General features: G+C 42.7%; 1 protein-coding gene across 1 annotated transcript in view; it reads left to right on the forward strand.

The window, feature by feature from the left end:
• CHD6 (chromodomain helicase DNA binding protein 6) overlaps positions 1–23,909 on the forward strand; it is a 213,826-nt gene that overhangs the window by 84,695 nt on the left and 105,222 nt on the right. The window contains 2 exon segments of the mRNA XM_032605037.1: positions 14,779–14,926; positions 16,727–16,876. Of these exon segments, the coding sequence (XP_032460928.1) occupies positions 14,779–14,926; positions 16,727–16,876 (298 nt within the window).

A 23,909-nucleotide genomic window follows, 5' to 3' on the forward strand; every position in this document is an offset into this window, starting at 1 on the left:
GCCTGCAATTTCTTGCCATTCCCTTTGGATTAAGGAGAAGTGAAGTATGTTAGCACACACAGGGTGTCAGGGAAGGGGCGTCACAGGTGTGATACGGGGAGGGCAGCGGTTTGGGGAACGGCCGCAGTGTAGGCTGGCAGAGGAGCAGCTGTCAGGAGGGCGCACAGTGCTGGGATCTGGGAGAGCCGTGGGTGTGCGCAGAGTTCCAGGCAGAAAAGGGCTGCCTGGCTCCCCTGGGCTGTGAGCTCTCTAGTGCAGGCCCACGCCTGGTCTGTTTCTCTCATTCGGTATCTAACACGGTGCCTGACATGTCAGCAGGTGCTCAGGAAACGGTGAGTCATTGAGACCAGAGGAGACAGACCGTAGTGACCTGTAGAGAGAGCAGAGGGCATGGGGACGGATTGGCTGCCGGGGTGATGTCGGGGGCCCTGGCTGTAGATCCTATCAGGATCCAACCGTACACTTTATTCGGGGAGTTAAATATTTGTCATCTGTATACAAATGTAATGTTCTTCGTTTCATCTCTTTTTAAATTCTTGGTGGAGAATATTTAAACTTTTTGCGGATGTACAAAATAAAAAATATATAACCTCAGTATATTTAAGGGGAATTTAAGGAATTTAAGTTTCTAAAATGTAAGTGCAGAGGCAGAGTATAGACCAGGAGCACCCATAAAGATGCAGGGGTTGATGCAATTGCTAACAGAATGTAAAGTAATGGGGCCATCAGACCTGTACAGGGTCAGGCATAAAGGAAGTACATTTTAAAGAAAGAAAGCATTTGAGGTGGCGTGTGCTGCTACTCAGAAATTATTTTATGGTTCGGTTCATTTTCAGAAGGACAGTTTGTTGGGACCAGATGGATAATTTTCTAATCCAAGTTAAAACCGCCTTATAATATTCACTCCCTTCTGCCTGGCAGGGGATTTTACCTTTTGTTTATCATAGAGGCTTGGGTGGGATCCCAGGAATGTAGTTCACAGTGAATGGACATAAAATAACCTCACCGGAAGGTCAAAAGAAGTAGGTAAAATCAGGAGTCTGACTAACGAGCAACGTATGGGCCCTGTTTCCGGGTGAACCTTGTGCGCACACACTGATGTCTGATGTGGGTGGAGTGGAGTTTCTTTCTTCTGCCAAAAGCTTTCCAAATGATTTTGGAGAAGCTGAAGAGGTTCTTCAGTGTGGCAGCATGTGTGAAGAAGGAGATTCAGACATGAGCTAATGGAGTGGCTTACTTTGGTTATTACAAGAAACAAAGAAGAATCCTCAAGGATGGTGTTTTAGAATTAGGGCCGTTACAGGAGGGTCTGACAGCTCTAATAAGGAGTTTGGTAGAAAGTCATAGGTATCAGGGCTCACTTTAGCCACTGGTCTCTGGTGCTTACAATTTTATCAACTTCTTCTTAAAAGAATTCATATTTACTTCGTGTGGGATATGAAACAAGGTGACGGGTATACAGACATTGCCGTAGATTCCATTTGGGGGCAATGAGGAGGAGGCATTTCACAAACCAAGGTTGGATGTCAAATGTATGCATAGCAATATTAAGGGAAATGATTTTGATCTAGTTAGGTTGTATAAAATATAAGTGTGTTGGAGAAGTGCTTCTGAGTCTGCCAACTTAGAAGACAGCAGAACCTCTTGAGGTTTAGAAATCCAGGAGAAACACTCAGAGAGGATGCTAACAGATAGGGCTGGTTATCTCTTTGGGAATGTCGACAAGTTTCACGAGGCTCTCAACCTTCCTTGATTTGGGAGCTGTGTAAGACTGACCTGTTAACATCGTGGAATTCTTCCATGTAGCCCAGATAGGGTTCTGGACTGGTGAGCCTTTCTTGTCTTTTATATATTTATAAAATTGCTTTGGCTCCTTTAATTTATGATCCCACTAGGCAGCAAAAGCAGTTCTAGTTCTGAAAGGACATTAGTTGATAAAAAATATGTTGGTAATTAAGTCTTATTTTTTGTGCTCTTTGATTTACTCTCTTGCAGATTGGCTTAAGTACATGTTTTGATTTGAGCCTTTATTGATTAGTCCCTGGATAACACTCCGTGGTTACAGATGATTCGCTGGATGCTTGGATTATTGGAGGAGCTTCACAGCTGATTTAAGGGCTTCTGGTCTTTTCCTGCTTCAGTCCATCTTGCCAGCTGCCACCTGGCTAATCTTTCTGAGGCCCTGCTGTTATCTTACTTATGTTTGTAGCTGGTAGTGGTGGTCAGTCAAACCCCCTCTTCCCTCTCTCCTTTCCAGATCAGCTGGGAAATAGTCAACAGAGATGGAGATAGGAGTTATCAGCTTTATTATTGATGGACCAGATTGAAGGACTTGCACTGGCTTGTGGCCAGAATCGGGCTTCCTGTTACTCACTCAGTTGAGTTTATCCACCAGAACTGCAGGCATGTCCCTGAAGCAGAGGGAGGACCCTGGGCCCTGGGTGCTTTATTCCTTTTCCCAAGTCTCAACAGTCCCATAGGTCCCCAGTGAGAGAAGGTCAGGGAAGTGAGAGGAATTCTAAGAAGGGCCAAAAATATGTGTCCGGTATTGTTCCCTCCTTGGGAGTAGGGAAGCATGAAAACATGGAGGGCAGGGAGATGGGATTCCCTCTAACAATTATACCTGCTTAGACACTTCTGATTGTTCCTCCTGCCTCCAGGACAAAATCCAGACTCCTTCTTTTCTCTGTTATCCAAACCCTTTGGGGTCTGACCTCTCCCTGCCTCCTGGTCTCTGGCAGCAGACCTGGCCGGCTAGGTGCATCTCCTCAGGCCTTAAATGAGGTACTTGGCTCCCCCTTCTCTGGATCACTCTTCTCCAGCATGTGATGCCCTTTGTCCTCCTCTCAGACTCCCAAGCCCTTCCCGTTCTTCAGCTCTGAGTGCAAGTCCCACCCACTTCCTCCACAGAGCTCCTACACCCTGTGCTAGCATGTCCCCTCTGAATTTCCACAGCCCTTGGGGCCTCACTTGTATCACAAATCAAAGACTTTTAGACCTTGAAGAATAAAAGAGATCTAGTCCAGCCCTGCTGCATGCAGCCAGGGAAACAGACCCACAAAGAAGTGACTTGTTTGCAAGGGTGTGTCATAAACGCAGACCTCCTGATTCCCAGTCTTATACACTAACCTCTGCAATAAGCTGTCTCTCAATCATAAACCAGTATTTTCTTGTATGTATGACCTGTCTCCTCAACAAAAGTGAAGTGCCTGAGGTCAGGACCACCATGCTTTGTGTCTTTTATGTCCCTGGGGTTGGTCAGCAGAGAGGTTTGTTGGTTGTTGGACACATAGAAGGGGTGTGTGTGAGTGTGTGTGTGTGTGTGGGGGGGGGTTTATATATTATTTTAAAATATTTTATATATATAATTTGTTTTCTTAGAACAAATGGATAGAGCTCTTCTCCCTGAAAATGAGATCCATATAAGATCCCATTGTTAAATAACAGTAGGGGGTTATAATGAAATATTTTATTCTTATAAATTTTATAATTTTAGAAATGAAAACTTCAAGGTAACTTGTCCAAGGCACCAAGCTAATGAGCAGCGCTGTCAGGATTTGGCTCTAGGCTCACCTGCCTGTAAAACCCACTTTTTTCTCCACAGCTTTGCGCCTCTTTTCACTTTGCTAGGGAAGGTCAGGAATGGATAACAGTGGGACGATTCCAGTGTCAGAGAAATTGGTTTTTCATTTTTAGGAAACGGCCCCTCTTCTACAGGATTTTAGTTTGCACACTCCGTAGGATCCTCTCAAGGACTAAGATGGCCCCAGCTTTTTCCTATGCTGTTTCTCTTTGCATTTGAGGCAGCAGATAGATAATTGAACACAGTTCCCCTCGTAAACAGATGACAGAGTCTAGCAGATGTTCCTTTTCAAGGATGATATTAGTAGTGACGAATATCTACTTACTGCTTAGCGGATAAAAACACTCAAGTAGGAGAAGCCTTTAAAAAAACAAAAACAAAAACTACCCTCTCTTATGGGGATATATATATACGTATAGCTGATTTACTTTGTTATAAAGCAGAAACTAACACACCATTGTAAAGCAATTATACTCCAATAAAGATGTTAAAAAAAAAAAAACTACCCTCTCTGCCTTTCCCTCCAAACTATCTTGGAGTTTGAGCCTAGTTCACTCCTTTATTATATAAAAAGCAAGAAGGCTCCTCCAGGAAGCCAAGTTAGGCTCGCTCTCATTTCCCTGACTCTGAAATTTAAAATTCACAAGTATAGTTTATTTGCTTTTACTCTTTTTTAATTATAGTACCATTTCCCGAAGAGGATGGTGCCGCTGGCATAAGAAGATATACACAAATACACGTACACCTACAAACACATACGCAGACCTGTACATACATGGACACCCATGGCCCGCATAGCTGCAGCGAGGGGCTCAGAGAGGAAGGCAGGCCTCAGGTTTGCGAGGTCAGGTAATGTTGATAAGGGCTTTGGGAAAATGCTTTGAGATTAGAAAAGCACTGGGCCAGTTCCTCAGGGAAGTCAAATTTTTACCAGTTGAGAACATTATGTGACGTAGTGGATACTGTCCTCAGCAGTTTTTTACGTCATATGCTTCTACGTGCCTGTGAATTTCATATTTCTTTTTTGAAATGGCCTTTAGTAAAAGTCAGCTTCATGGCATTAAAGCACGGCTTGGTGAGCAGGAAAGATGGGCCATTCCAGTGTGCGTGAGGGCGTCAGGAGGTAGGTCAGTGGCCCTTTGGGTTGCCCTCAAACCAGGAGCCAGGCACTCTGACTGCGCTGGAGGTTGCCTTTGTAAGTCAGGGTCTTGAGTGTTGGTGTCCATGTTGTTGGTTGAGGGCAGAGCATAAGTTTTGGAATTTCCACATGTCAGAATGGTTTATGTTCTCTCTCAAAGTCAAGAAGTGAATCAGTGTGCTGGCCCAAGTGGAGGGCTATCTAACATCTGCTAGGAATGAAAAAACCAAAACGATGAAAAGAAATGAATGGTCTCATTAGCCCCAGCTTCTGTGCCTCAGCTTTTTACCCCCATTTGTTTGGGTTTGTCAACCCAGAGCAGATCTTCCTCCCAAATTCGGTAGGTTTGATAACATCCTGGTAGGAAGGTTTTACTTTTTCTGATTTTTGTCTTTGATGGTTGCTTCTAGAAAGGTAAGCTCCAAACCTGATTGTATCACTGTTTGAGCGGTGAGTCAGCTGATAACTGGCTTGCAGGAGGGGTAATAAAATTCAACCAGTTGAGCTGTGCCTCACTGTTCGAAGGTCAATCACCTGTCTTTGTTCAGCGTGCAGATCTTTATGGAGGCCCAAGAGTGTCCGTTGACAAGTTTCTTTCTGTTGGGAGACTTTTTATATTCTGATCATTTATTAGAAGAAAGAAGACAAATATAAAGACATGAGTGAGTTCTGAGTAGAGACCCTCTGCTTGGAACCCACTGGGCGTTATGTTAAGTAGGGAAGAAATCTAAATGATAATGTCAGAGACCCACCTCTAAAGCTTTGGACTAAGTCACCATTCCTGTTTTTCTAAGAGCTCCTGGAGTGCTTACTCTGTAATTCCCAGGGCTTTCTGAATTAGGGTCTGGTGTATAGTAGACCTTTACTCAGGCTGTAAGGAAACAGTTACTTAAACAAAAATGCTTGATGGATACCTTCTCATTTATTTATCTAGTATGTATTTATTGCCTCCTGTGTGCCTTGTTTTGTTTATAAGTACTTTTGTTGGGAATGGGATAGTGGAGGAAGGAAGGTATCACAGGGGTATCATCTATGAGCCTTGTCATTGGGGAACTTTCTCAAGTTAGAGAAACAGCCTTGCAAGTGTTCCAAAAACAGGCAAAAATATAAATAAATGAAAGAACCTAGTATAACTGTATATAGAATTAGCTGAAAGGATTTAGAGGATTAAGAGTATTTAGGGAGTTCCCTGGTGGCTTAGTGGTTAGGATTCTGGGCTTTCACTGCCGTGGCCTAGGTTCTAGCCCTGATCAGGGAACTGAGCTCCCACAAGCCACCTGGTGCGGCCAAGAGAAGAAAAAAACAAAAAATAGAGTCTTTCAGTTCTGGTCTAGGGAGTCCCTTAAAAGAGGTGAGTATTGAGCTAGTTGTTAAAGGAATTAATAGATGAGAAAAGACTTAAAGCAAAATGGTATTTAAATAAATGTTCTTTGCGGGATTTCCAGTTTTAAAATGGTAGGCCGAGCATACATTTATTTTCCCTTCTTCGTCAGATCTTTAATGAAATGACAGGAAGAACAGAAGGGAATAAATTCTTCGAAGATAAGAGATGTTATGAATTTCTGGATGAGGGAGGCCCATAGTATCATACTGATGGGTGAATACTGTGGAGGGAGTCCCAGCTGAGAGCACATGCAGGAGCTATGTCTGTAGCAGAGGTAGAAGTGCTTCCTCCTCACAATGGCCCTGGCAGCCCTGGAGAAGGGCCAGAACTGGAGGTGGCTGATCAAGGGACTATCGGCAGAGTAGCTGCATGATTATTCAGCTCCAGGCTGAAGTCAGAAAGTTACTCGAAAGATATTGAGCAGTTTGCTCTGGAAGAGGGTCTAGGCTCCAAGTGGAGACTGACATCCACAACAAGGGGGCACAGGAGCCCAGGCTTCTCTGCCTTTCCCTGCCCATACCCCTAAAAGGGGGAGAAAGGGGCAGCCACCTGTGTGTGCAGAGTCCCAGGCCAGGCCTCCCATTCAGGGTTGAGTCTTGTTGGAGAAGGTGACTTACTCAGCAGCAGAGAGCCTCATCCGCCACCTGCATTATCAATCTCGTTCATTTTAAATAGGAATAGTCCACCAAAGATCCCGAGACCATAGAGGAAAAGCAGCAAAGGAGCAGGAAAAAGAGGAATGACCAGGACAACTGTCCTCAGAAGAAACAATTCAAGGAAAAGGACTTGTAAAGATTTTAAGTTAGTATCCTCAGATTCAAGATGATGTCTTGTCTGCAAACAGGAATGGGTTATCACGAAAAAGGAACAGTCAGAAAACAAGAAAGGACTAATACAAATTTAAAGCACAGTAGCCTAAGCTAAAAGAATTCATCAAAAAACTTGAGTAGAGTAATAGGGGAGATAATATGAGGTGTAAATTCATCAACTTTTGTATCAGGATGTGAGTAGCTATTGCTTAGTGTTGATAAATAAAGAACTAGAGGCATGAACATATTTGGAGTTAGAGAGGTATCAGTCAAAAGCAAATCTCCCTGGAAAGTGGGATTTGGTGATTGTATGTTTCGTTAGAAGCCCTTCTACATTAAAAAAAATTATTTTCATTTGCTTTTAATCACTTTTAATAAGATTATCTGTTAAAACTCTGCTTTTTTCATCTTAAAAGTATGTAATGTTTTTGTTTCATTTTTTACTATGATAATGTCACAGACTTGTATAATCTTTGTTTTGATGGTGCGAATGATACGGTTAAAGGGATTGAGGACAAGGAGATATGGTTCACATTTTGTCTACAGATGACTATATCTGCACCCAAACCATTTGTTTTGGGTATGTGTTTTTCTTTTAACCAATATCTATTTTTTAAAATATTTATTTATTTATTTTGGCTGTGCCGGGTCTTAGTTGCAGCACACGGGATCTTCGTTGCAGCATGCGGGATCTTTTAGTGGCAGCATGTGGACTTCTTAGTTGCGGCATGCAGCCTTCTTAGTTGCAGCACACAAACTCTTAGTCCCCGACCAGGGATCGAATCAGGGCCCTCTGCATTGGGAGCGCGGCGTCTTACCCACTGGACTACCAGGGAAGCCTCTTAACCAATATCTTAAAAAACCTATGCGCAACTCGGCTCTCTCTGTATAGGCTGGACGAATATGGGCATTAAGTAAAAGTTGGATTAAGTGTGCAAATGAGCTCTCTGGGGTAATGTCCACGTTTTCAGTGCTGTACTTCTGGGAAGAGGATCAGAGCCCGTGGCAAGGCCTGGGTCGGGAGCTTTTCTGGAGAGTTGTTCCTCGAGTGGGGCAGTGGATCCCGGGCTGGACTCCCCAGGTGCGTGCACATCTGCGGAGGCAGTAATTGGCATTCTGAGCTGTTTTCAGTCATCCTGAATTTGGGGGTAAAGGCAACTCACTGTGGCAGTAACTGATTGTTTCCTGCGAAGACTTCAATGGACATTTTATAAGATTTAATTTTAAAATAGGAAGGTGAGTCATTTTGAAATAATGCACTTGGTTTGGTAGATTAAATTTTTTCAATAGCTGGAATCCATGGGGGCAAAGTAATAAAAGACTCATAGCGGTGAGTCTCGTACAGTGTTGTGACGCATACGCAGACTTTCCTACTCATGCTCAGATCCAGCACTCCGTTTCTAACTCTCAGTTCTAGCAAAGAAAGCTGGAGGTTGGGAACTGGAGATAGAGCTGGGAGGAAAGTTGAGGAAGTCTGTCTGTCTAGTGATTTAATAGTACAGTTCCGTATATGGAAGGCAAAAAAGGTATTTATTTTCCTAATGCAACTGCGGAAAGTAAAGATGTATAAAATCTTGGCTAATGAAGTTGTGTAGAAGACAGGGTGAGAGGGCTCTGGGGCCGAGGCCTACTAATAAACTGTTAATTGGTTATTCCCAACAGTTGTCCTGCATGAATGGTATAGTTTATATGTTGGAAATTTCTTGCATATCATAAATACTTGATAGGTGCTTCTTTAAAGCGGATATATGTTTTATTATAAAATCAATTTGGGTTTTGTTACTGAAAAAGGGACTTTGAGCCTCTAAAATCTTGTCTGCCATTTTTTTCCGTCCTCTAAGTTAGTTTGTTCTAACTCTGAAAGCTGGAAAAACGAGGATTATAAAAATTACACTGCTTCGATCCAGCCTTAAGTGCCATTGAATGGTGAGATTATTCGGCCTTTGTATTATTTACAACTCTTTTGGTTACAAGTGACATAAACCCAACTTGAATTAAGTTAAAGAAAAAATAATAACAAGTGAGTTCAGTGGTTTTAAGGAATCAGAACCAGGGGCTATACCATTGAGGATTCCACAGAGATCTTTGTCTCGAGCTTTTCTGCATCTCTTTGAGTGTCAGCTCCATCCTTGACAACTGCTTTCCTTCTCAAGGTCGAACTGTGCCTGCCTGTAAGTGTGGGCTCATAGCTTAACAGCCTTGTACCCTAGGAGGAAAGAGATTCATTTTCCTGCCCACTCCTACCAAAAATTAAATTTTTTTTTTTTTTTTAAGGGAAAGAGTCCCAGGTTCTCCTCTCTTGGTCATGTGTCCATCACTGTGGTAAAAGAACTAGGATACCATAGCCCATCCTGACCTTCTGTTCACCGTCGTGGTTTGGTACTGATTATTAGCAAAAAGATGCTGAGCGAACAGTATCCACCTCAGCTGTGGAATAGATATATATCAGAATAATTTATATTTATATATATTTATATGTTTTTTTCCTCCACCATTTGAGAGTGAGTTGCAAACATGCCTTTTTATCCCTAAATACTCCAGTATATCTTTTCTAGGAGTAAGACCATTTTCTTATGTGTAGCCATTTGTCTAGTTACTGCTTTTATTTATGTACAACTAATACGCAATCTGTGGAAAGACACTGTAAGATCATGCAAATATCCTGTTCCTCTTCAAATTGTCCTCCCCCCAGATTTAGCATTCCTCGATGATTCTGGACTGTACATATCTTTACGACAGTGGTTACAAAATGATTTTCCAACTCCACCGATTCCTCTCCATGTACTGTTTGTATTCTATAAGCAAGAGCTTTCCTTTCTCCCTCATTTTTTCATTATTTATCTGTCTATCTGTCATTGGAATGGATTCCTGTTGTTTTCAATGGCTTATAATTCATTACTGACCTTGATTACTTTGGTGCTCAAATGGCCCCAGTTGTGACTGTGAGCTCTTTAAGCTGACTCCTGTGCCTTTTTGACGTGCTGCCTTAATTTTGTTGAGCACTCCCTTTACTCTCTGACAAAACAAGATGTTTCAGGCTGATCTTATAACCACCCTGTCTTGGAATCAGCCATTTTTGTGAGGAACTTTGGTATTAGAAACCAAAATCTGAGTGCTATGTGTGCACATTGCTTTTGGAGCATCTTCGCTTTTCAGCTCTTTCAGTTGTCAAAGCTAGGGAAAAAATACACAAGACATACACGTGGACATATACGTTCATGCACATATGTACACACCTGCGTGCACACAATATATTCATAATGCATATGTACCCATTTATATGCATGTGTTCATACAGATACTTATTTTAGAAAACATGTGATTACACTGAGGCCTCCAGTTTAGATTCATCCCACAATATCTTCCTTGCCTTACACCATTTCATATTCATGTCTTCCCACTTCTTGGGTGAGAACCACAGCTCCTAACACCAACACATTTACTCATTTGTTTAATCCTATACCACAACTAAAATAGTTTCAGAATTGCTTCACCTATACACCTACCAGAGAGAGTTCAGGATATGTTTGCTGTTCTCCCTATTTCTCCCCAAAGCTGAAAGTATATAGTCAAATATTGTGTTTATAAATTTATGAGATTTTTTTTCCATCTGTTCCGTATGGTTATGTTATTCACTTGAAATACTTAGATTCATTTATTTCAGCTTGTTTTCATCTTTCATTTTTAAATTTTTTGATATGTAACATGCTTCCAAAAGTCAGATTTTATATAAAAAGATAGAGAAATGTCACTCCTTCCACCCCATTCCCTCCACTTATCCCTTGTGGATAATCATTGTTTTTTGGTTCTTTCTGTAAAGTAAGTAGATATATGCAAGTTTTCTTACTTCTTCCTTATTCTTTCACAAAAAGTAGCGTATTACTATACTCCTTTGCACGTTGCTTTTTTCACTTAACAATGTATCTTAGAAATCATTCCATATTAGTTTACAGAATTCTTTCTTAATTGTTTTTACAGCTACATAGTACTTCTTTGTATGTATCCTCATTTATTCAGCACTAATGTTTGGACATTTAAGTCTTTTTTGTTATTTTGAAATTACCAGATAATGCTGAATAACCACGTGCATATATATTTTCATATTGTTGGAGGTGTATCTGTATATTCCTATAGATGGAATTGTTGGATCAAAGGGTGCATACATACATACATACATACATAGTTTTGTTACATGTTATTTGACCACTATTTTTGAAGAACGTAGAACTTCGAGGAGCAAACAAAACATTCATGGACCAAATGCATCTGTAGGAGGAGGTTAAAATAGCAATGTGGAGGTTAAGATGTCCTTCATTTGATAACACTCAAGTATAACGTTTTCAAAGCTCACTCCAAAGACAGGAAAAACACATTTCACCTAGTCTTCCTGGAGGATGAATTCAGGTGATACTTTCTTGATGTCCTATTTGAAAATCCCATTTATAGGCTTATAAGAAATCTTTTCTTCCTGATCTTTGTCTTTATCAGAAGAGCTCCAGGAAGAATTTTTTAAACTCAAAATCGATTCTGTTGTCAAAGGTAACCTCCAGAAAATCACTTTGAAGATATCCCAGGTAGAGTATCTTCTTGTTTACCCCCAGATAGGTAAGCAGGTGTCTCCAGACATTTTCCAGTTTTACTGACATATATTTAAGAAGTTTCCCTCCACTCCACCCCACCCTCAGCTTCTGGCTAGGAAATCTCGTGGTGCCCCAGGCTGGACTTCGGAGGTGCCTGACTACAGTTCCTCCTTACTTTCATCATTTAATTTGTTTCTGAAAGCATGGAAGGCAAATATATACAAGCTTTGTTGTAAGGTTTAACATTTTGAGGAGGTTCTGTGACTTCCCTGGTGGTCCAATGGTAAAGAATCCGCCTTCCAGTGCAGGGGATGCGGGTTTGATCCCTGGTCAGGGAACTAAGATCCCACTGGCCGTGGGGCAAGTAAGCCCACATGCCACAACCACTGAGCCCGCGCACCATAAACCTCAGAGCCCACGCACTGGAGCCCGCGTGCCACAAGTAGAGAAGAGAAAACCTGCAGGCCACAACTAGAGAGGAGCCTGCACACTGCAACAAAAGATCCCGCATGCCACAACCAAGACCCAACACAGCCAAAAAATAAAAATAAATAAATAAATTCCTTTAAAAAAATATTTTGACGAGGTTCTATTCCTTAATTGTGTCTTGAGCTTGGTTTAGTTTTCAGTGGGATATTTCACAATGAAGCATGTTTCTAGCCCATCTATATACAAATATTTAAAATGAAGATTAAACATATACAGACAAAGTTTTCCAATATGAAGTTATATTTAGTAGATAGATAAAATTGATTTCAGATGTTGGGAGAAGGATTTAGGATTTTACAGAAGATTAAATGGGGTTCTGAGCACGTGGTCATGGTGACTTTCGGTATATTAGCTGTCTTTAAATGTGTGTCCAAAAAATTAAGCACAAACCTTCTTTTGTTAAGAGAACCAACTATGGATTTATGAATTTTTCTGTATATTTGGGTCACTGGAATGTTTTGTTAACAATTCTTTTGGTCATAATTTTGAGATTCAAATAAGATTAAAGGAGATTTGAAGTTTTTGCATTTATTGAAAGGGGTTAAAAAAAAAAAGGAGCCAGGAAACATGATATGGTATAAACAGTGACAGGCTGAGTCACATGAGCTGAGCGCAGGCCTCTGCTCCGCTGCTAACTTTGGGGCCTTTGTTGCTTTTAAACCTGTTTCTTTCTGTGGAATATGAAGCTCATCTGCCCTGGCTCCCTCACGGAACCGTGGTTGTAACAGTTCAGTGAGACAGAAGCACATAAGTGCTTTGTAGAATATAAATTGCTATGTAATTTTCTTAGTGAGAAGCCACGTAACATGAGATAAATATTCCTGTGAAAATTTGGCATCTTTTTAAACTGTTTCACCTGAGTCTCCTGTCCTGAAACTGATAAGTACTTTTTCCCCTGGCTTGAGAGCACAGGTCTCTTGTTAAAATGTACAGTTCTCTAAAATGGCAGGATCCGTTGAGTTTCATTTCCTCAAAAAAATTTTCATAAAGAACTTTGCTGGTAGGGAAGCCAGCCTTCAGCCTAGGGAATCGAGGGTGGGCTGGGTCTGCACTCATGTGATGGGTGCTCTCTGTTGTCGCTGGGTGCTATCCCGCTACGGGTTCATCCCATTGGATCTCCCTTCTCTGAACAAGGCCGGTGGTGTCCCTGTCTTCCCCCACACTTTCCAGTAACTCACCTGATGGGAAATACCAGTAATCGTGGCTCTTCCTCATTCTCCACATTCTGCTAAGACTTACTGGTACTACTTCTGCTGGATCTTTCAAATCCCTTTCACCGATGAGTTTTCATTGAGCATATCTCGCCTAGGTCTTCATTCCCTTTTTCCCGGGCTTGCCATCATGCCCTTTTCACACAGTGAGTCTCAGCTCTCTATCCTCGTGTACTCCTGGTTTCTTTCCAGCTCCATCACTTGGTGCTTCTGTTCACTTGCCCTGTCATCCAGCCACACAGGCTGTCTTTTACTAAATGTGCCTTTAACACTCTTCCATTCCCCAAGAATGCCATGGTGGTTACGAGCATGCCTGGTTTAAATACTTTCTCTACCATTTACTAGCCATGTTACCCTGGAAATCTTAACTCACTGTGCGTCTTGATAAAATTAAGATGATAATACTATCTGCGTTAAAAGGTTGTTGTGAAGAGTAAAGGAGATAATCCGTGTAAAGGATTAGAGAACGGTGCCTGCGTGTAGTAGGTGTTATATACGAATTAGCTGTAATTGTTATTATTCCTGTTATTCTGTCTGTCAAAATTCTGTGTATATCTCTGCTCAAATGTGTTTTCCCAGATCTCCCCGATGACACGAAATCGTATCTATCCATTGATGAATCCATCTATCTATCCAGTAAATATTGAATACTTAGTATGTTTTAGGTATAAGACTACTCACTGTGAGGAATACAAAACTTAATCAAGTGCATACTCTCTGTCCTCTGGGAACTTAGAGTCTGATAGGACAGCTCAGAGAAGTGTCAAATATTCATCCATTCAGCAAATGTTGATCGAGCCACTGCAGAGGATCCCAGGTCCTCTATGGTTCTGAGCCTGGTGTCACGTGTAATGACTAACTTTGGTGAAAGATTAAAGTTTGAATACCTTATGCAAAGCACAGTTGAGGTGCTAGGGAGTGTAGAAAAGAGATTTTATCAGCCAGCAGGGCCCGAAAAGGCTTATTAGAGATGTTGTCATCTTAGTAGGGCCTTTCAGGGTGGATGGACTTTGCCCATTTCCACCTCTCAAGAAGCATCCATCTGCTGCATTGGGCTATAGCCCTAGGTGGTCTGTAGGAATTCTGTCATTACAACCTCCTCAGCGGGTGGGCAGTGTTGTCTTCAGTTTTGAGCTCCTAGTACTCCAAGTTCGTATGCATAGACCGTTCTCAATAGAGGGTGATGACAGATTAGGGAGATGTCTCTTCACATGTAACTTAAAGGGAGATTGGAAGTGGATGATTCTCAATGTCTGAAGCAATTAAACTTCCTAGAGAAGACATTTATGTGAAACTGAAAGTGAGGTTTTTTTGAGATATTCATATTATTTTATTTCTTATCACATTAATCATATCTATAGTAGTCATGATAGGGGGTATAAAAAAAAGTGAATTTTGCATCAACCTGTGTAGATATTTCTTCCCATATTTCTGCAAATTTCTGGGAAGAAACTCTTGTAGATTTTCCATTAAAGCCTATCCTGGCCCAGGAATTCCAGGATGTGCTATTGTAACTGTAATCACACGAGAAATCTTAGTTTTAAAAACTGCCCAACAGTTTTAATTCTGAATTTCTCCTTGTAGCAAGGAGCAAGGACCAACCCCAGTGGAGAAAAAGAAGAAAGGAAAAAGGAAAAGTGAAACCACAGTGGAGAGTTTAGAGCTGGATCAGGGCCTGCCGAACCCATCCCTGCGGAGTCCCGAGGAGTCCACTGAGTCTGCAGACAGCCAGGTATAGCTATGCCCGGAAGCCCTGGTGGGCGTTCTGGCTGCCGGGCAGCGTCTTGCTGACACTGATCCTGTTGGTCCTCTCTCCCTGTCTCCAGCCTGCATCTCTCGCACACAGACCTGGGCTGGGCTTTCAGTGTTTTAGTGGGTGACCACAGGTTTTTCTTTAGCATTCTGGTCCTTATACTAATAATCTCCCAGTGTTTTAGTGGTGTTTGCTTCCTTCTTGCAAAGTAGCATGATATTAGGCCGCAGTAAGAGTGAATGTGGAAAGTGGAGTTGTGATCCAAACTAGGTAAGGCTCAGAGGGCCTGTTTTGCTGTGTAGGTAATACATTCAGGGCTCAGCGTGCTGGGACAGTCTACACAAGGACACTTTCATAATCCCAGATGCTGGAAAAGCCAGGGATGGATTCATTTTGCCAAGATGGTAAGGAAACATGGAAACAAGGAGTTGCCCACCTAAGTGAGATTTCTGAAAACATGCCAAAGTGTGCCCAGGACATTGGTAGGAGTTTTCTGTCTGAGTTGAGGCTGCCTCTCTTGGACGTGAGTTCTAATATTTGAGAGTGCTGTTTCCTCTGACATCCACAGCAGTTTATCTGGGCTGTGCTACTGCATGGGGGCCATTTAGGGTAAGACCAACTTACTGCTCCTTAAGAATCATCTGGACCCTCATAGATTCCTAGGTGATCTTCGTTGTAGTAAGGTGTCAGCTCCTAAGGTCGTAGTGGTAAATAAGTAGTAGTGTCTGGAGTGTCAGATCAGAGACCCCCTTTCACTGCCTGTAAACTTGGGTTAGTGGCTCTTAAGTGTCCTGACGGGCAGAGCAGCAAGTACATTAGGTTGATGGGAGTTGGCAGGGGGTTCAGTGTTTCTAGGATGGTGATTTGTACGTGGGATTGGGGGGAGAGCTTTTTATGTGGAATCCCTCATGTAGAATTAAATGTCATAGAGGTGACACAGTGAAGAAATGATGGGAACACAGAGAGAGCCCCAGGAGGTATCTTTTAGATGATAAGGGGGCGGTGAGGTCTGGCTTTTCGTTTTGTCTTGTAAGGTTTAAGTATCTAAGAGTAAGCTAGCTGGTGAATGGTTCCCAGAAGGGTTCCTACTGCTTGGATGTGATGGGTATGTAGAGATGATGTGTTTTTCTGTTTGAGGAAAGCCACTGGGTTGCTTTGTTGTAGAATGTTCTCTCTCTAAAAGGTCACAAGCTACTTAATTATAGATGAGTCCTTTCATGGTGAGTCACGAATCTTATTTTGTCGCACTTAAGATGTCTGCTTGCATTTCAAAGGGTGTTAGGAGATTCTCAAAATAAGTCCTAATAAAATTGGTATTATTTAGTTGTTTAGAAGTACATGGTAAGTATGGTGAATTCGGCCAAAAAAAAAAAAAAATCAAAACCAAAAAAACTATTAAATCACTGTCATAAACCCTGAGCTTCCAGCTATGCTGGAAGGGACCTCAAAGATGATGAAGTTACTTCCCATCCCTGTTTTACTGGAATAGAAACCGATTCCAGAAAGCGGGGTGGGGGAAGCAATGATGCATAAAACACGTTTCCTTGGATTCTGAGGCTACACCTTCTTCTCACTGGATCCTGGTGATTTAGCTCCCCTCCCTCACCTGGGTCCCATTTTGAGTGAATTTAGTCCTGAAAAGAGTTATGTTTAGGGAAGATTCTTTTTGCGAAGTTAGAGAGGTCTCCTTCAACTGTGAGTGTAGGTGAGCGTGTCCTTGTGCAAGCTTTTCCCTCTGACTCACAGATAGTCTCTCTGGCGGGTGTGTTTGTCCTGTAGAAACGACGCTCAGGACGGCAAGTGAAGCGCAGAAAATACAACGAGGACCTGGACTTCAAAGTGGTGGATGATGATGGGGAAACCATCGCTGTCCTTGGAGCCGGCCGGACATCTGCCCTCTCAGCTTCTACACTGGCTTGGCAGGCGGAGGTACGGCCTTAAGATTGGGCTGCTGGCCTCGGCTGGACAGTCATTTTGACTACTTGATGGAGCTGTACTGTGGCTCTTTTTTTAAGCGTAAGTTAGATCACCTTAGCTGCTGGTTCTATCCTTTAGGTGGCTTTCTGTTGCACTTAGAATAAAGTTTAGACTCCTCACTGTGCCTAGCAGGCCCCTCTGTCATCACACTCTCCCCTAATTCACCAGATTCATTTTTCAGATACATGGCTTTTCGCCATCTCTCTCATTACTCTCCAGCTAAAAGACTTGCCTCTTTTAATGCCGTGAATTAGCAGTTCTTTCCCACCTACTGGCCTTTGCCTGTAGGGTCCCTTTTGCCTGGAATGCTCTTTACCATATGCTTTACATGACTCTTTCATTTAAAGTAGATCCCTGCCCCTCATCCTAATGTTTATTTCACTCCTGTTTGTTTCTTTCATAGCTCTTATTACGGCTTATAATTGTGTTCTGATTTCATTTTATTTCTTTATCTCTCCGTGAGAATGTAAAAGTCTGATACAGAGTAAATAGCTGTTCCATGAATGGAATCACATGAACTAGTAATTTACAGTTGGGAGTTGGATTACAAATGTGTATTGAGAGTCCACTGCAGGGCCAGGTCCTAGGATACGAGGATGAGTATCAAGGCATGGTCCCTGCCTCCAGGGAGTTTTATCTGGGAGAAGAGGCATATGGCTGTGCTGATATGGTGATAAATGCAGTCTTAGAAGTCTGTGCTGCTGGTTACAGTGGCTACACAGAAGGAAGAGTGGACAGGAGAGGGAGGTCAGGGTTTCAGGGGAGGCGTTTCTGATGTGGACCACAGCCTCACAGCCTGATGGTCCCAGAGGATGTGGTATGGCAGCTTGATGAGCTCGGCCAGGTGGTGGGGTCTGATTTGAGGAGTGGTGGGAGACGAGCCTGGAGTGGTAGGAAGAGTCATGTTATGCAGGCTTTGGCTGTCAGCTAAGGTATTTGGCCTTCCTTCATACTGTGGATTGAATGAGGGGCAGGAGGCATCGATGGGTTCGAGCAGAGAAGCAGTATGCCCGTATATGCAGTTTAGGAATTTCCATTGGCAGCAGGATCAGGCAGGAAAAGGATAGCGTTAGGACCTGGTACCCCCGATGCTAGAAAGGCAGAGGGTAAATGTGGAGAAGGAGGAGGTCTGTGCCAAGGAGCTTACGGAGGAGGAATCAGAAGCAAGAGAAGAAACAGGCTGTGCATGTAGGAGGCGCCTCGTTGCCGGCAGCACGTTCTGAGACACAGGCTGTCTTTTGTTATGGAGTCGCTGTTGCTGACTTGGCAGGATTCATGTTCTGCGTGTGCAGCAATAGCACAGATACCTGTCCTTCCTCCTGGACACTGTGTGGCTGGCTACTGGAGCTCTTGATGCTTTATCTGTGTAAACCACCTTGCCTCCAGAGTAATGCATTTTCACATAATACTACTTTTCAAGCACATAGTTAAGAATAGCCCTTGCAAGACCGCTGTGAAGTGATAGGATTACATTGTTTTACAGTGGGTTTCCCTTCCTTGGAGATTTTATGGTTGGTTTGGTAGTTAAAACACTCTAAAGGATTTTATTTTCTCCTAGTAGCCATTTAGCCCAAGTCATTAACCATATTTCAGTTGTTGTTCTGTCTTCTCCCCTGGTGCCTGAAGCGCAGCATTAGCTGATCAGACAGAAATAGTTCAGGAAATTTATATATATCCTAACAAGGCTCTTTCTGTCCTCTTAAGGGTACAGCAAAGAGAAAGTTTATAGTGGTGAAACATAAGCTGGAATCTGAATTTGCATTAATTACGCCTCAAAAATTGTGACTAAATTTAAACAAGAAAGAGGCCTGATACGAGGTTTTGGCATTGATGTTTAGCAAGGCAGCTATGTGGCTGCCTGGACAGCCTGCGTGGGGTCGAGCGGATTGCACGGTCAGTGCTCTGTGGAGCCCTCCACTTGCACCTGTTTTACATAGTGGGCTTCCTGGCGGGGGGTGGGGTCTGAACAGAGATTTCCCAGGCCAACACAAAGCCCCGAAATCAGGGATCTCATCTGGGATTCCAAGCAATCCTCAAAGTGCCCTGTGGCACAGAAAATCGGTGGGAGAAGATGAGGCTTTTCCTTCATCCTTCTCCCAAGGCCCTTTGAAAGGGTGTCTGCCTGCTTGCTGGCTTTAGCTTGGGGCAGAGAAGGGTGTGCAGTCAGCACCAAAAAGGCCCCACTGCTACCTCCTTGCTTTCTTTGTAGTGTCTTATCAGCATGCTCAGCCCACTTTTGTGGCTGCTGGCCCCTGTCCCAGCCCCAAATTGCAACCTCAGCAGTGCTTACCTAGTGGTGAGTTGCTAAAAACATCTTTACGCATGATTCAGTCTAACTCAGGACTGGCAGATTAGCACAGCCCTGCTTTGGAGTCTAGAGGCCCGTCCCCTGGCTGGTATATGGGATTAGGGCTGGAAGTATGTTTCCAGCCTGACTGTGACTCTTTGCCTTCTTATTCTTTGTCAAACTGATGTCAGTGCCTGGAACAGAGACAGACTTTCACAGTTGTGGTACATTTAGTATATAGATTTTTCCAAGGCTGTCTCAGTTTTTGCCTCCTACAGTTTGTGTGGTTTGTATGATTTCGCCTTTGAGACAGAAGGACTTGAATGTGAATGAAGCATCCACTCCTGGTGTTCTGTGCTGCCTCCTGCTGCTTTGCAGACAGTACCCTCTGCTTTGTCTGGTCTTTTCCCGTGCCTGGCGAGCTGACCGCAGTTGTTGCCTCCCTCAGGAAGCTCCCTGTACCCCCCTGAGCTGGGGATAAGTGCCCTTCCTTCCTCTGTCTAACTATGTTTAACTTCATCACTGTCCTTTAAACACCTGCCAGTTTTTGTTTCCTTCATCTAAGCCATGAGCTACGTTAGGGTAGGGCTTATAATCTTTTTTTTTTTTTTTTATGTATCTCTCTGGCATGAAAGAGCTTCAATAAAGTCAAATTTACATTAACCCCCAGGAACTATTCAGATGAAAGTATGACACTTTCCCTCTTCTGTTTTGTGGAGTATTTATAATATTAAGCCTGATGTCCCCCAGAATCCTCCCACCACTTGTTGGCAGCCTGTGACTGTTCTGATGCATCAGTGCCTCTGCCATTCTGTTCTGAATGTCACTCCTGATTGTTCCCGCCATTAGATTGTAAACTTTTACAAAACAAGCCTCACTTTTTAATTTATCACAGTTTTCACCTAACATAGGTAGTACTTTATGTTGGGTAGTAACTAACATAAAGACTTGCATTCAGTTGTACTTGTCATGTATTTATTTAATATGTGAATAATGAGTAAATATGCTTAAAACTTATTACAGAAACAGGTGTGATTCTTAACTCCTGGATTAGAAAGACAAGAGTGAAGTGTTTTTCTCTTTTCTCGGGCTCTTGTTTTCTCCAGTTCTTCATACTGGCATAGTTTCCCCACTGGTGTTCATCCACGTCTAACTCTGACACCGACAACCGTGGGCAGGCCCCTTGGCAGAGCGGCTTCTAGCTGGCATGGCTCTAGCTCTGTATGGCTCTAGCTCTGTACCAGCCCGCGTGATTCACTGCTTAGGCTCCTATGCACTCGGCCCGAGAGGATGGTTTTCATTCTTCCCATTTCTCAGCTGGCCACACCACTGTTCCCCACCCCGCGTCTTTCCTCAGATTGTCTCCTGCCTTTGTTTCCTCTTGGCTTCTGCTGCCACCCATTGTGCTGAGGCCAGTGTTCAAATGACCACAGTTTGCTCTTTTGTCGTTCCCTGCCCCAGGTCCCTGTCCTTCCCAATCCATTACTAGACTCATTTAACCATAATACCAGAGAAGTTTTTGGCTTTTTTCAGTGTCCCACTCAAGAATCTAAGGTGGTTACCTCTTAACTCCTGTTGTAGATCAAAACTCTGGCCTGATTTTTTAAGGAATGTGGCTGCATACTACCTGTCTACCCTCATTTATCCCCACTCCTCATTCTGTGTCATGCTTTTTTCTACTAAGACTGGTTCCTTAGTGTTCGAAGTCTGCATCCTGCTTCCCATATCCTGGTGCTTTTATCCTTTCGGTGCATTTCGAGTTTCCTTCCTGTTTGCAGTCCTCTTATGAGCCACCATTCTTTAGGGCCCAACTAAAACATTACTGTTCTGTGAAATCCAAGCTATTCTTGCTTTCTGCACTCTTGCTGCTGGACTTAGAGTTACTGTCACACTGATTAGAATTTACCACTGGTACATTTCTAAGAAAAATATGTTTTATCTTGCTTTCACTGAGTGTAAGCCCCTGAGACTGGGCACCCTGTTGGATGCTACTTTGGACCTTCCATGGCACTTGGTAAATGCTTGTGTTTTGGAGTTGCTGCTTCTTGCTAGAGCCTTTCCTTACGGCTTGCTGAATAGAAGTGAATCAGGTGGTTGGTTGAGGGTCGGGGGTATGTGGGTTGAAAAATTTTGAAATTTTCCCTAAGAAAATAAATTTTTTATTTCATGAGGTTCTGACATGAAAGTGAATGAGCTAAAATGGTCTGCTTTGAAGGATAATTTGAGAAAACTCCAAGCAGTTGAGAACAGATGGCTGTCATGGAAGTATGTTTGGCAAGCAGATTTGGTTTATATCTGTGTGTATCTGTATACACTGAGTGTTTATACACACATGGTCATGCTTATGCACAATCTCTGTTTAGGGGAAAAAAAAATCCTGATTTTCCAGTTTTCTTCCTACTTTGATGTGTATTTTGGAAACGCTACTCTCTTTTTTCCCTTTTATTAGGATAGGATAAAAACCTGCTGTCAGTATTTTGATGATAACCATTGATTTTTTTTTTAATACTAGTGTGTTTCCCCCTATTCTTTAACTAGTGCCAAAAAAATAAATTGAAATTTTATTTCAAATACTTAATTTTTACTTGAAAATTTTCTATAATGAAGAATGCTTTAAACCCACCATCCTTTTAATCCTCAGAGTAGAGTCCTGTGCTTTCTTCATCCACATGTTAACATTTCCTTGGATTTGGTCCTAGTTAAAAACTCTGAGAGCAATCAAAGTCCTATCATCGGAAACCATCTTTTTCTGCTCCTCATGGTAGGTAAGAGTAAGAGCCTATTTGAAGCAACCTGCTGGTGAGGAGAGACAGTTGTTCTTTTAGCATGGGTGTACACGTATGGATGCTTGCTTGCTAGTCTGGGTTATACAGAACTGGGAGTAGGTAGGAAAGGTGCTCAGCAATTATCAAAGTTTAATGCTAATAGACAGCCAACTCATTTCCAAAGCCTCTCCTCATTTGTCCAGGTACTCTGGCTCTGTGTTCCCATAGCACTTGCTTTATACTACTATTCCCATGTTATATTGCAAAATCTCTTAACATTATTTATTCAAAAATATTTATTGAGCACCTACCACTGTTGAGCGCCAAGGACTGTTCTAAGTGCTGGAGATAACATCAAGGAACAAAAGAGACAGAAATCCCTGCCCTCGTGGAGGGAGCCTACAGCAAATGGAGAGGAGGCCTGCAGCATACACACAACTGATCTCCTCCTCCAGATATTTGCCAGATTTTGAACCTACGTGGGATGGAAAGCCAAAGGGCGAAGCCCAGAACCTCCAAAGGGTAGAAATAACTAAGGAGAGGCTGATAATCAATCTGAAAATAATAAAATTGTGTAGTATGTCAATGGTGGTAAGTGGTATGGGAAAAAAAGAATCAGAATAGGCGTGATACAGAATTCAGCAATGAAGCCTGCAGTTTTAAGTAGGGTGGTCAGTGTTGGCCTCACAAAGGTAATATCTGATCCAAGAAGTGAAGGAAGTAAAGGGGTGAGGGAGTCGTGTAGGGTGAAGACTGTTTCAGGCAGAGGGAATAGCAGAGTCCCGGAGGTGGAAACATGCCTGGTGTGTATGAGGGACAGACAAGGAGACCTGAAAGGTGACAGAGGAGATGAGAGGCTGGGTACACATCCTGTGGGCTTCTGTAGACCTTTGGGAGCCTTTTGGTTTTACTCCAAATTAAAAGAAAAACATTTTAAGCAGTTTAAGCAAAAGAGTGACTTAATAAAAAGGGCCATTCTGAACGTCGTGTTGAGAATGGATCAGTGGGACAGGAGTGGACACAGGGAGACTACTTAGGAGGCAGTTGGGAATAATCTGGGTAAGAGATGAAGGTGGTTTAGAACAGGGTAGAAGCAGAGGAGGGGGTGAGAAACGGCTGGATTCCTGGTGTACTTCAAAGGTAAACTCAACCGGATTTCTTGGCTGATGAGACAGGGTGTGTGGAGAGGAAAGAACAGAGTCAGGATTACAGCAGGATTTTTGGTTTGAACATCCAGAGGGATAGAGTTCCTCTTAACTCAGCTGGGGAAAACTGTAGGTAGAAGGGGTGGCGGTGGGGGGTTGGCTAAGAGACTAGGAGTTTAGTTTGTGGACACCTTGGGTGTGAAATATCTCTGAGATATTCAAGTGGAGATGACAAGTAACAATTAGATACAAGAGTCTGTAATCATAGGAGAGGATAAATAAATATGGCAGCCAACACAACGTAGCCAGTATTTAAAACCATGAGACCAGATGAGATCACCAAGAGAATGAGTATAGATAAAAAAGAAAAGAAAGCCCAAAAACTAGGCCCTAGGGAACTCCAAAAATAAGAGTTAGTGTTGGAGGATTCTATTCTCAGATAAGGGTATGTAGTAGGGCATGGCAGGCCAACACTTGCTGCAAGGGGGGAAAAAAGATAAATTGCAAAGGACATATTTTTAAAGACATCAGATAGCTGTGGAAGCAAGAAGAATCAGATGAACTAAAATTCCAGACAGAGAAGAGCTATTCCTAGATGAGCTGACAGTTGCTGACTGTTTCTCCTCTGGAGGCACTCTGCAATTCTGGGCAGGGGCTGAGGATCAGGCTGGGCCCAAACAGAGACTATTCTGGGTTGAAGAGAAACCATCTGACCCTGCTGGTGATTGATTATGCAGGGCTGGTGAAATGATTGGAAGCTAAAGGAATTCCCAAAACAGGGAGCTTTC

The sequence above is a fragment of the Phocoena sinus genome, chromosome 15 (genome assembly GCF_008692025.1).
Source record: "Phocoena sinus isolate mPhoSin1 chromosome 15, mPhoSin1.pri, whole genome shotgun sequence".
Lineage (NCBI taxonomy): Eukaryota > Metazoa > Chordata > Mammalia > Artiodactyla > Phocoenidae > Phocoena > Phocoena sinus.